Source organism: Condylura cristata, unplaced genomic scaffold, assembly GCF_000260355.1.
Source record: "Condylura cristata isolate star-nosed mole 26May11 unplaced genomic scaffold, ConCri1.0 scaffold00006, whole genome shotgun sequence".
Lineage (NCBI taxonomy): Eukaryota > Metazoa > Chordata > Mammalia > Eulipotyphla > Talpidae > Condylura > Condylura cristata.
The window spans coordinates 39,486,548-39,500,163 of record NW_004567107.1 but is presented as its reverse complement, the minus strand read 5'-3'; the positions used below and the strand labels follow the sequence as shown (position 1 = coordinate 39,500,163).

Below are 13,616 nucleotides of genomic sequence, written 5' to 3'. Positions count from 1 at the left end.
GGAGCAGCGGGCGGGCCAGGAGAGGTCTGCCATGCCATGTGGTCACCTCCGGGGCAGGCGGGGATCGAACTCATGTGGAAATGGCTTAAGCTTCTTTGTGCTGTGCTTTAACCCGCTGCGCCACCAGGGAGGGCCTCAGCAAAATATTTTCAAGTAGCAGTCAAAGTTCTTGCTATAATTACTCAAAATGACTCACAACTATTTATACATCACTATATCTGTATTTATAGACTCCTCAGAGGCTATTTCTTGCCTAAATTCTCAGTAGAATGACATTATTGCTTGATATGCATTATCTTATTTAATGTTCACAGCAACCCTGCAGGCTGGAATAGGCTCAGTTTCATCTTTGAGGGTAAGCAATGCCCATTCTGGACTTTGGATCAAGGTTAGTTTGTCTCCAAAACTCACAGAGGTTCTGCAGCATGAAAAAGATAATTGGTATAAATTAGCATTCACAGCTGATGATGGAAAGTTGGTTTTGAAGAAAGGCACTGTGTGTCCAAATCATGGAGAATAATTAGAGAATGTCTGTGATTGTACTCAGGCTGATCTCTGGTGATATTAAAGAGAGTAATTCTGGTATAAAGTCAGGCATATGCTTGTGGCCCTACACAAAAGAAACTGCTCTTCAGGGAATTAAAGGAGTAAGGAAAATACAGAATAGCCTGAGGGTATGAGATTGGTAGAAAATAAACTGTAATGGTTAAAACTAAATTAAATTCCTAGGAATTTCTTCAACTTGAAAATGACAAGTAAGACAAAAACACATGAAGGAGAGTTATAGACTAAAGGAGTCTAAAAGACATGTCACCCAAAAGCAATGTGTGCATCTTATTAGATCTTGATTTAAATAAACAAATTTTTTAAAATGACATTAATGAGATAATTGGAAATTTGATCACTGGACATTGGGAGACACTAAGGGGTTGCTACTAATTTTTAAGGCATGACAGTGACACTGTAAAATTCCTTAACTTTTATGATCGTTTATAAATGAAGTGCCTGGTATTTGCTTCATAATAATACTTATGGCTATAAACATACACCAACCCAGACTGAGAAAATGTTAACAGGGCCTGGTGTGGTCAGAATGGAGGGCCCACTTAGCTCCCTTTAATGGGTCTTTGCAGTATATGTGTGTAGGAGACAGGAAGAAGAAAGACAATTGGCATTGTTCACTTGCAGACAATGACAAGTGACCCAGATGAGAAACTGATGAAATTTGGAACCTCTCATATGTGTTGAGAGCAGTATTGCTACAATAGAAATCTATTTGCCTCCCTTTTTATAATACACTTTTCCATGACTTTCTTTGTTGTACAAATGTTGAGGGAATGTGGCTTTAGTTGCAATTACTAAACATTCTGAAATAGTGATGTCTAAATGACTGATATCATAACCAATAATTTCTATCATCCTATCAGAACTGTGAGTTGTCAAAAAGCACCATCGGCTCATAGATATGTACTCCCTAAAACAGACGGAGCACCCCTGGGAATGACAAATAGATACAGGAAAGACGGAAACAAGAGGGTTCTCTTGGTATTACCTCTGCAGAATGCATGAAGTAGTTGGGTGGAAGCTTTTCCAAGGCAACTGGGAGACAGTAGGATCCAGTTTGAAGACGTTCATTTAAGAGAATTGGCAGCCACTGAAACAGATGATATAAAGAATAAAATGGTATTAATCACAGTGTATAATTCTGGCAATTTATCTAGCTCACAATAATCAAATGTGACTAAATGATGATTAGATATTGACCAAATTTCTTTTGGCAGTAATTTCTGTCAAGTTCTTTGCATTTTCAACTTACTGAGAACTCCTGAGATGGTAATATCAATGATTTACTTCTTCCAGAGCCAAAGTAGTAGCATTTTTCTTAATAGCCAATGTCTATGTGTGTCTGAACAACACCAGTGTTTATTTTACCATATAAATACACACACATATATTTATATTTTAAAAGGAAAGGTTTATGGGGCCCTCCCTGGTGGCACAGCAGGTTAAAGTGCAGCACTAAGATGCTAAAGCCACTTCAGTATGAGCTCAATCCCCAGGCCCAGAGGTGACCCACATGGAGTGGCAGACCTCTCCTGGCCCGTCCACTGCTCCCCTCAGCAATGTACTTTGTCAGTCAGTCTGTTCTGCTCCCCACTTTGTCTCTGGTGAAGCCTCTCACTGCCCCTGCACCTCTGCCCTGTACCCCAGTTCTGTATGAATAAATAAACAAATCTTTTAAAAAAAAAAAAAAAGGAAAGGTTTATTAGGAAAAGGAGAAAGGAAAAAAGAGATGCATCTACATAGATACAGGTGGGCAGAAGCTGTCTTTTATATTTGTTTTAAAGCAATAAAGCTTTCCCCATGGGAGGAAAAGATCTAGTTTTATAAGTAAACCACAGATATAAAATTTTCAAATAGTGAACACTGAAATGCTTACATATACATGAGTTTTCCTTCAATATCTATCACCCATTAGCTTTCCATTTCTGATTTTTGTCATTTGCTAAGTCAAGTCATCTCTATTCCTTGCTGTAATGTGGTCTGGCTCATTTTGCTACTTCTGACAGTAGAAAAGCAAGTGAATAGTACTTAGTTGTTTATCTCTGCAGGGACCTTGGATGTACCAGTAATTGCAGTGTCAATAGGAAAGTTGAAAACAACTCACTGAATATCCCAGGAGACTTTCTATGGAGGCTCCTTGCTTCTGCTGACAGCTGATATGATAGAAGGTGAACAGGAGGTGGTGATTTACTGTGAGCTTGGCAGGGAGTTTAATTTTCACTTCTTCATAAAAGTCAGGAGACCTGTTTCAAAAGCACATTATACACAAATAACTTTTAGTAAAAAGGAAGACTTCTCTGACTACAAATTGTAATGCTGAGCACCTTTTGCTCCTTGGACTTTACTATTTGGTGTTTTACTTTTCATTTTACATCATTCTACTCCTAAGCTCAGAGTCCGTGAGGCCAAGCTTAAGTCACTGGACACACTTCACTTACATAAGATGGCTCACAAACCAGGGACTTAGTCAGGAATAAAAAAAAATCCCTGCACACAATGGAAAACCCCAACAGCTTAATTTGAAAAGGGATGAGGCTCACAGTTCTGTGGTGATCTCCTTTTCTAGCTTCAGCCCAAGAACAGGGACTGGTATATGGCCAGCACTCATCAAAAGATTTTGGAGAAATGAATGATGCAGGAAAAGGAAACTGATTTTACTAAAATGCAAAGTCCCAGACTTTACCAAGGGCTTCATTTACATTACTCATTTAACCCTTATCTTAACCCAATCAAGCTGGTTCAGAGAAATACTTAAGTCAATCAAGGTTATGAGGGCAGGACCAAACCTTGTCTGTCTAACCCTGTATAGATTGCCTCCCTGCCTGTGAAATACCAACAATAGCTAAGATATTACTCTAACTGCCCTTCCCTTCAAAATGAATGTTCTATTTCTCTATTGCTCAATTTAAATTTTCTTAAAGTAGATAATGGGCCAGGAGTGGAGAAGGACATATTAGACAAGAGAGATTGGGAACAAGGAGTGCTAGGTTTTGTTACTGTCCCCTTACCCCCCAGTATCTTAAAAACAAGTTAGGAAATTAACTCTTTATTCATAAAATTTCTGTTATCACTCAAGAAGGTTCCAGAGAAGTCCAAATGGTATTAATTTCCTCAGTCTTAGATAATGATAAGAATTATTTATTTCCAAAACAGAATCATGTAACTGGCATTAACTATGATACAGGCATTATAAAAACAGTGGAGGAAAATCACCAAGGGGATCCAGAAAAAAACAGAAGATAATAAAACAACCATGGGATAGTTTCAGAATTCTGAAATATACTTACTTATTATGGTATGTGATAGCTGTATATACTTCTTGCAGAAATTCAGGCCCATTGGATTTTCCAAAGATGACCTGTTTAGCAATATAGAAAGGATCAAATGAACAGTGATATTTGCATATATCAAATCAACTGTCATCAGAACAATATGATGGTCTGGTGTCACAGGGCTATATTCTGTAAATCAGGAGTGCTAGTTCTATGACTGACCCAACCACACTGGTGTAGAAGAACTGGCTATGAAAGATAAACTGATATTCCAGGGGTTCCACTTGTGAACAAGGACCACAGGTTTGTGGAAATGGAAAGTCAGTGCACTCCCTACTCCACTTCACTGCTGAGAAGTCTTGTACTTGGAGCAAAGTGACCCGGCTTTGCCCTCAGTGAGCCTGAGGTCCAGGCTTCATGTCCAAAGACATGGACCTGGTCACTAGGGTGATTAGGACCTTTCTAGCTTGCCCATGTATTTATGCTACTTGGAAAAATAAACTGACATAGACCTCATTCAGCCTAAAGTCACATGATTTGACAAGTGTATTCATCTTTGGGCAATAAAAAAAAAAAAGCCTTTCCCATCATACATGGTAATAACCAGGTCAGGATCCAGGTCTTGGCAAGTGGTAACAGGCTGCATTTAGCCGGATAGTCTTCACTGGGCACCCTGGCTGCACTCAAGATCCACCAACTTGTAAATGGCAACCCTAGTGAACTGGCCATGGGCTAGAGCACAGAACTAGGGGACCCCTCCTCTAGGATTTCCTTCCCACTACTGTTATATACACCTTATGCTAGGGTGGCAGGCAGGAGGATGATTTAATAAGCAGTATTTGAAGAGTAGAAATACTGAAAAAATTACTTCAATAGAAAGGTATACTAACTGAGGGAGCTCCCTGGTGGTGCAATGGGTTAAAGCATACCACTACAAAATGAGCTGCAACTGCTTCAGCACAGTACAATCCCTGGCCAGGGAGGTGACCAACATAGCTTGGCAGACCTCTCCTGCCCGCCCACTGCTCTCCTTAGCAGTGTACTTCATCGATCCGCCTGTTCTGCTTCCCACTCTGTCTCTGGTGAATCCTCTCACAGCCCTTGCACCTCTGGCCTGTACCCCAGTTCTGTATGCATAAATAATAATAAATAAATAAAAGTGTGCTAACTGAATTCCATGACTTGGGGAAAATAGAAATAGTGAACAGTCCACTCATTTAGTGGCAAGTGGGTTTAAAATACAAATTTTGACACTTTGACACTACATGATATATTTATTATTTGTCTTATATCCTACTTCAGAATAAAGATCCACTCTTAAAATGTGCTGAGACAGTATTACTATGAAGTCCTTCATACTTTCTCCAGATGTGGCATTGTGGTACACCTGGGGGCAAACAAACAAGGCTGACACACTGGGCTTTGGCTCTACTTCTCATACTGCTAAGAATGTGGAAAAACTTTATGCTATTTTTCATTCCTCTAAAATAATCTCCATCTCCAGATATCACTATGGAGAAGTTAGGAAAGAGACTTTCAATTTAGAGTGACCCTGTTTCCCCATCAGTATCCTGGGATCAACTTTGGACCACAAAGACCTTTGTACATGCTGAGTAGTGAAGGCCCGAATAGACATATGTGTAGGCTGAGGAGTCCCAGGCTCTGTGTGAGTTGACAAGAGAAGTCCACCCATCCTCATTTGAGGCAAGTGTTTGTTGTCCTCATTACCGGCATAGCGTCGCTGGCATCCTCTCCACGCATAAACTGGATCTTTATGGTAATGTTCCTGGCAGATGCTATTTTGTTAGCAAAGTTAAGCCTCTGTGGGTAGACATAGAGAAGGTTTCTGGAAAAAGAAAAGATAAAGCATCAGTGAATAAGATCGAGGGTTCATTTTAACAAGTTCTTTAGGGAATGCAAAGACTTTACTAAGGAGGACAATATTCTGAAGGAAGTTCCCTTTCAGACGTGAACTATTTTTGTAGGTGTTATGATTGATTCCTCTGTTTCAGTTATCTTCATCTGATAATAACTAACATTGTTCTCTCCTTGACTGCAGATAAAGACATGTCTGCTGCAGCTGAGAAATGCAGAGATCTGCTAGAGGTAGTATACGTTACACACCAAGATGAAGTGAAAGCACACTTTAAACAAAATTTACCAACGTAGATAAAGCTCTGATTTTCTCTTTCTCTCTTTCCTTTCTTATCACGAATTGAATTGAATTGAAAAAAGTTTCAAGTTCTAAGTGGCATGGTTTAACATCCATTTCTTATTTAAGACGACAGTCCAAACTTCCAAGCACAATTAGCTATCTAGCAACAATACATCAATGGCAATATGAATAATAGATCTATATTCATTCAACTATAGGACAGGTACAAAGCTCACTGTAGTTCTTTCTATCTACATTATTGCTAGTGTGTTTCCCTAATGAGGGCAGGGAGCTGATGTTTTAGATTTAATGATGTGTCTCCTGTAGCTAAATAGTGTCCAGAACATAGGAAGTCTATGTAAATCTTTGTTGAATAAAAGAATGAAAACTTATATATTTGGTAAGTCATATACCTGATTTAAGAAACAATGATTATACTAACAAATGTGTGGGGGAGAGGGGAATGAGTGGGTGAACATGGCCAGTAAAGACTGGGAAAGCCAAGATAAAGAGGTACACTGTGAATCTTACAGAGGGAGAGACTCCACACTTTTCCCCAAATGTTTTATTGATTTATTTTCTTATGGTACATGTTACAATTTTATTATTTGGAGAAATCACCTGAGAAAACACTGAAATAAACTTATCTGGCAACAGAAGAACATCACATATAAAGGAAGGATTTTCTGTGGAAACTGACACAATAATGATTTGAAGTATTCAAAAGGAAAAAAAAAACATACTTAGAATGACCATGAACACACAGGAGTCATTCCGTTGCAGGTACAAGTTCAAAGGTGTTGGAGGCAAATAAATAGCATTTCTGAGTCTTATTTTACTTTGACTCTACATTGGGTGACTCACTGGAGGTGGATTGGGGGTGACAGTGCTGGAACAGATTTGAATACTGTAACCTATGACTTCTCTTGGTCACTCTTCCTTTTGCCCTATAATATCATTTCCCTGGTATGGAAGCAACTGGCACATATATTTCCACTTGCCGCTGGTTTGTGGTTCTAGGTTTTTCTACCACCTTACTATCTTTCAATAGAGTCATAGCTAGGGGTATATATGGTCCATTGCATTGACCACTTCATCTTTTTTTTTTTTTGGCTATATACATTATTTTTATTTGTTTTTCTTTTTTTAATTATATATTTTTAATTATATATATTTAATTATATATGAAAAAATTATAATTTTTCACTTTTGTACAACGTGGTTTTTCTCATCTTAGTTATAGTCCTCATGAAATTCCTATCACTAGCTCACCTGTGCACCATCACCATAGTCCCTTGTGCTCTTCCAACTCCTGTTTTGATCCTATTCCCCTTCCCCCTACTACAGAATGTTTCTGGCTTATAGTTTCCTATTGATTCTCATATTTATTTTATTACAATTTCTTATTTTGCCCTAATTGATACCTTAATTTGGATCCTCTACATACTTCCTAAGAATGAAAATGTTTGGTATTTTTCTTTTTCTTCCTCACTTATTTCACTAAGCATGACCCTTTCTAGTTCTATCCATGTTGCTGTGAATAGCATGAGTTTATCTTTTTTTTTGATTGCTGAGTAATATGCCAATTGTATATGTACCACATCTTCTCATATATATTTGGGCGTTTGGATTATTTCCACAGTTTATTGGATTGTTTCCACAGCTTATTCCATAACTGTTGTAAACAGTGCTGCAATAAACATAAGGGTGCAGGTGCCCTTTTGAATTAATGTTTTTGAGTCCTTTGAGTAAATACCTAGAAGTGAAATTGCTGGATTGTATGGAAGCTCCAGTTTTAGTAGTTTAAGGAACTTCCAAACAGCTTTCCATGGTGGCTGGACCAGTTTGCATTCCCACCAGCAGTGTAGGCAAGTTCCTTTTTCTCCACTTCTTTGCCAACATTTGCTGTTGCTAATTTTTTAAAAAATATGTGCCATTTCTCACTGGTGTAAGGTGGTATCTCATTGTGGTTTTGATTTGCATCTCCCTGGTTACAAGTGATGTTGAACATTTTTTCATATGCCAGGGGTGGTCCATTTGTATTTCCTCTTTGGAGAAGTGCTTTTTAGTTCTTCTGCCTATTTTTTGACTGGGTTGTTTACTTTGAGTTTCATCAGCTCTTTGTGGATCTTTGTGATCAGTCCCTTTTCATTAGGGCTGTGTGCAAAATTTTCTACCAATCAGTGGGGTGTCTCTTTGTTTCGGTTATTGTCTCTTTTGCTGCATAGAAACTCTTTATTTTGATGCAGTCCCAGCTGTTAATCCTTTCCTTTACTATCTTTGCTTTGGGTGATGTGTCTTTAAAGATGTTATTGAGGTGTATGGCATTGACCCCTTCTTTTTTTTTTAAGATTTGTTTATTTTTATTCATACAGAACTGGGGTACAGGCCAGAGATGCAGAGGGTGAGAGGATTCACCAGAGACAGAGTGGGGAGCAGAACAGGCAAATCTACGAAGTACACTGCTGAGGGGAGCAGTGGGCGGGCCAGGAGAGGTCTGCCGTGCCATGTGGATCTCCTCCGGGGCAGGCAGGGATCGAACTCATGCAGAATCAACTTAAGCTTCTTAGTGCTGTGCTTTAACCCGCTGCACCACCAGGGAGGGCCGACCCCTTCTTATACTCAGTGAAAAGTACAGATAAATGTGAAGCAATAATATCAGAAGAAAACAAATTAAATTTAATGGTGTGCAGAATATTTAACAAGTGTCAAATGTCAGTGAAGGGTAGATGGCCTCCCTGGAGAACACCATGACAGCTATGACACAGTGAAGGAGTTAGCAGAGAGCTCTGGGTGCACAGATGGGAGGTACCTATTCTTCACTCCAGCTTCTGAAGATGAGAAACTGAGGTCCTGGGGGTTTACATGACAGTTCACTGTGTGTCAGTCACAGAGAAGTTATAGGATCCAGTTCCCCCATCCACCACATGACTGAGTCAGTGAGCTGACTCCAAATCTTTCTCTAGGGCTGTCAGCCATAGTAATGATGATTGAGGCAGTTGATAATTGTGGAATGCGAAGCATATGGGACACAGACCATTTCTCCGCTCATTCTTGTTCATTCCTTCTGTCACCACTCCCATCTGCAGTGATAATGTTAACAGAGGGTCATGTCGGGAAGTATTTAAGAGTGCCTGCTCTTGAGTCAGAAAGCTGACCCTGGGCAAGTTACTTAGTATTTCCAAAGCCCTTATAATTTCACCTACCACAGAGAGATGTGGTGAGCATTAATGAATAAGATCTTAATAGAACATAGCTCTGATGATGATTTTCTCCACAGAGTTAACAGGTCAATTCCATCCCAGCCTCCACTCCAAATCAGTCTTATCTCACCTGGATCACTACAGTGCTCTCCTGACTGAGCTCTCAGCTTCTATACTTGCCACTTACAACTGACCCTTTGTATATTTCTCAGAAAGACCGTTGAAAGTGTACAAGCAATTATATCAGGATTTTCTAAACTTCTTATCAGGGAACCTACAAGATCTGGGCCATGGGAATTTCTCTGATTTTACTACACATCAATTTGCCCCACTGGCCTTTTAGTAAGGCCTAAAACATTTGATATTTAGTCCCACCAACAGTGGATTTCTGTATCCGCTGTTCCTCTGCCTCAGATGTAATATCTGCAAAGAAGACTTAGCTATCATCCCATTTAATTGGTCCACTCCACTCACACAACACTTTCTTTTATAATTATACAATTATAATAAACATGATTATGAATGCAATATATGAGTATGAAATATAGGTATCCTGTTTGTCCATTTTGAATAGTCAAAAAGTTAAGAAAAATGTAAAGAATGTAAATAAAAAGCAACCACCCAATACTCAATTGCACTGAGGAAATTCACTGTTAAGAATATATTTTCTTCTAGTCTTTTTCCCTCAAGCAATTAAACATTTTTATCAGATAAAATTTTATCTTGTTTTTGTGTCATTTAGTGTCAAATTATGGCCCTTTCTCAATGTGGCTAAATATTCTTAACAAACATGATATTAATGGTTATATAATGTTCCACATTATGAATGTGCCATAATTTACACTATTCATCAAAAAATAAGCATTTAGGTTATTTCCCACTTTTAATTATAAAGCTGCGATGAGTCTCTTTCTGTATCTTCCTCTTCTGCAATGCAGCATTCTTTTGAAAGAATCCCTTTAAGTTCTGTTTAGTTCAGTTTCTTCATCTTCAAATTAATTGAAAAGATACCAATCAACCTTTCTTTACATTGCGCTTGAAGAAATAATGAGTTAGAGTTTGTAAAAATGCTTTGAAGTAGCTGGATGAAAGGGGCTGTGTAAATCACAATAGCACTAGCCTTGCCAGACTGGGTAAGCAAGTTAGCTGTCACTAAGCTCTTCTATATCCCAAGATTGGGGTGCTGCTCTCAGTCCCACACACCCCCAACACTAGGAAACAACTTTGCTGGCCCCTGTATCCAAACAGGATCACAGTGGGGATTCAATATTCTTCCCCACACTGAGTGCACTTTCCACAGAGCACATAGATGGAAGGAAACTGAGAGAAGTTACTCCAATCTCTTTTTACAAACGAGGAAAGCGACTCTCAAGGAGGTTAAATTACTTTATCTAAATTTTTTTACACATGCACTTCAAGGACCAGTGTATTTCTTACTTACCAGAAATATAAGTGATATGTTTTGCTAAATTTACATGCTTTTAAGAAATGAATATAAGAAAATATTTTTTTTTCTTTTGGAAGAGAGTATCTATGTATATGGCCAATAATCCATAGCACTGTCACCAAACAAAATTATTAACAAATTGATAAGCAGCTTATGTGTCTTACATGTGGTAAATTAAGGACCTTCTACTAGCTAGAGAAATTCCTAAGAATTATGGTAATGATTTTTTGTGAGGATAATTTATACCCCAAATAATATTCACTTTTTATGGCAAAGTCATGAAAGCTGCAGGTCCTGTGTGTGTATAAGGTGTTATGCATGTGAGTATAATGATGGGTGTCATCTTGTCTTTTCGAATGCAGAAAAAAATCCTTTTCTTCAATTATATGCAGCATTCATAGACGCAACTCTTGGTGTTTATCAACAATTTTCTTTTTGAACCATGTCAGATGGCTTTTCTTGATTCAAACTGTTTTTGGAAACTCCAGTTTCCTTCTCCTGACTCAGCAACAGCTACTCACTTAATATTTAAAGTGCTGTGATTGAGTAGCTCCAGGAAGTTAGGAGGTAACTTGGGGAATCTGGTATTTTTAGACCAAACTGTGACATAACCCTCTTTGCTCTTTACCATATTAGGAACATCTTTTTGCTTTCCTAAAAACAGGTTAATCTGAGCCACCTCAAAACCTTTCAAATCTACAACTAAAAACAAAAGATATCCACTCAGTTTGTTTTTTCCTCCACTTAGCCTCTTCTTTTTTCAGTGCAAGGAAACAAAGAAAAAAAGTGTCACTGTTACTTATTTCCTAGATGACATTAATATTCTCTTCCAGGGCGTTCTGCAGCTTGGAGCAAAACAAAGCAGCTGAGCTACAACAAAAAGCATACTGGCCACCACTGAGACAAGTGGACACTTTAGCTGAACCTCTAACACAAGTCAGTCAACAGCCTAGAGGGCTGCTGAGCAGCTCAGCGAGAGGAATGCAGGTCTCCATGAGCTCCTTGCTGTGCTTCAGTGTTAGCTGGCTGCAGGGATGGAACAGGGAGAACTTTAACGGGAGGCGAAAACTGCTTGGGCAGGTGGAGGAAGCTACCTTTTCAAGGCAGGTGAGCTTTCTCTGACAATGATGATGATCATGGTGACTAGATTATTATTGAATATTTGAGTTGACCATGATTTTAACAGATTGGAAAAGCAGCCATGAAAGTTTATGAAGTTATGGTTATTTCTCTTGAGAAAAATCCTGGTTTAGGAGAGCAGTGCTACAGATTAGCCCTTTGTGATGCAAATACTTGCTGACAGTGGCAACCTGAATCATACTGTGTCACTCATTCTCACTCCCGCCAGTAAAGCCAGACCTCTAGCCCTTTCTGAGGACAACTAATTTATAGGGATTTGAAAATCCCCAAAAGAGTCAAAAGATTAAAGAGTTATTCAGGGTTAAGCGGTCTTTGATTCTTTTACATATCTCTTTGAAAGTAAGACCGAATGAAGTAAGTTAAATGTTTGATAATCATTGCATATTGTTGAGTAAAAATTTAGAATATAGTGTTGCCTGGTGGAGCAACAGTTTAAAGCACAGCACTATAAAGCTATCCACAGCCACTACAGCATGAGTTAAATCCCTGGCCAGGGAGATGACCCACACGACCTTTCTTGGTATGCCTGCTGCTCCCCTCAGCAATGTACATAGTGCTCCCCACTATGTTTCTGGTGAGTCCTCTACCCCCGACCCTGCACCTCTGGCCTGTACCCTAGTTCTTGCATGTAGCAATAAATAAATCTTTAAAAAAAAAAAAAGAAGAAAATTTAGAATGTAAAAAAGTATGTGTGAGAAGGTTGTAAGTATTCCCAAATTGAATACTCAATGAAAGGTAAAGGGAGAAAAATGAAAAAAGGAGGCTTGATTTAGAAATAGAATTAGTATCAATTATGGTTTTCTTTCTGTTATTTCACTGTAGAACTTGTATCAAAGTAATAATATCAAACATGTACTTTTATAAAAAGGCTGATTTTGTGACCTGGGTTAGGTTCAGTCTTTTGAACTTCAGCAATGCCCGTATGTTTCTATCATGGAAGATGGGCTACGTTTATGTTATAGAAGATGGGCTTTTATGGAGATCTGTGATGAGTGGGTCTTACCCAAAATGGTGGAAAGGTTTTTTAGAGATCTATAAAATATTCTACAAATGTAAGGTGGATGAATCTGTGGTAAAATTGCAGATAAGTCTCAAATGCAATGATACCAAAGAAGTGCTTTTGTGAACTACAAAATATGATGTAAATGAAGATGCTCTTCCTATCCAGATTTTGTAAAATAGCTGAGTGGGCTAAAAAAATGCAACCTAAGCACTGCAGGCCTATAACTACATGTTACTTAGGAAGTGATTAATCTCTCAGTTTCTCTCTCCATCTTTCAGTTTCTCTGATTCTGTCTCCCTGCATGTCTCTAGACTGTTGCTCTCTTTCTTTGCACATATTTAATCTGTGTTTATCTCTGCCTCTTTCCCTCTATCTCTCCTTCTCTGTGTCTCTCTGATGCAGACTTTCCCATTTCTTTCCTACACAGCCTCTCAGAAAATAGCACACAGGAGACACATAGTTGTATAAAGTAGCATGGCTAGCAAATGTCATGGGTGCAATTCTGAAGGGAGACCCTCCAGCCCATAACAACTGCTACTTCTAAGAACAGTGACTGGTCTCTTTGGTCAGCAATCATATTCACCAGAGCTTTATTAAAAGTAGTCTTTTATGGCCCTCCCTGGTGGCGCAGCTGGTTAAAGCACAGCACTAAGAAGCTAAAGCCACTGCAGCATGAGTTTGATTCCCGCCTGCCCCGGAGGTGACCACATGGCGTGGCAGACCTCTCCTGACCCGCCCACTGCTCCCCTCAGCAGTGTATTTCGTAGATCTGCCTGTTTTGCTCTCCACTCTGTCTCTGGTGAAGCCTCTCGCCATCCCTGAGCCTCTGGCC

General features: G+C 39.0%; 1 protein-coding gene across 2 annotated transcripts in view; it reads right to left on the bottom strand.

The window, feature by feature from the left end:
* Window positions 1-13,616, bottom strand: part of DOCK8 (dedicator of cytokinesis 8) — a 197,068-nt gene that overhangs the window by 72,777 nt on the left and 110,675 nt on the right. For both annotated transcript variants that reach the window (XM_004677620.2, XM_004677621.2), the window contains 4 exons: window positions 5,565-5,682; window positions 3,852-3,922; window positions 2,669-2,807; window positions 1,553-1,654 (listed from right to left, as the gene is read on the bottom strand). In XM_004677620.2, the coding sequence (XP_004677677.1) occupies window positions 1,553-1,654; window positions 2,669-2,807; window positions 3,852-3,922; window positions 5,565-5,682 (430 nt within the window). The remainder of the gene's footprint in view (window positions 1-1,552; window positions 1,655-2,668; window positions 2,808-3,851; window positions 3,923-5,564; window positions 5,683-13,616) is intronic.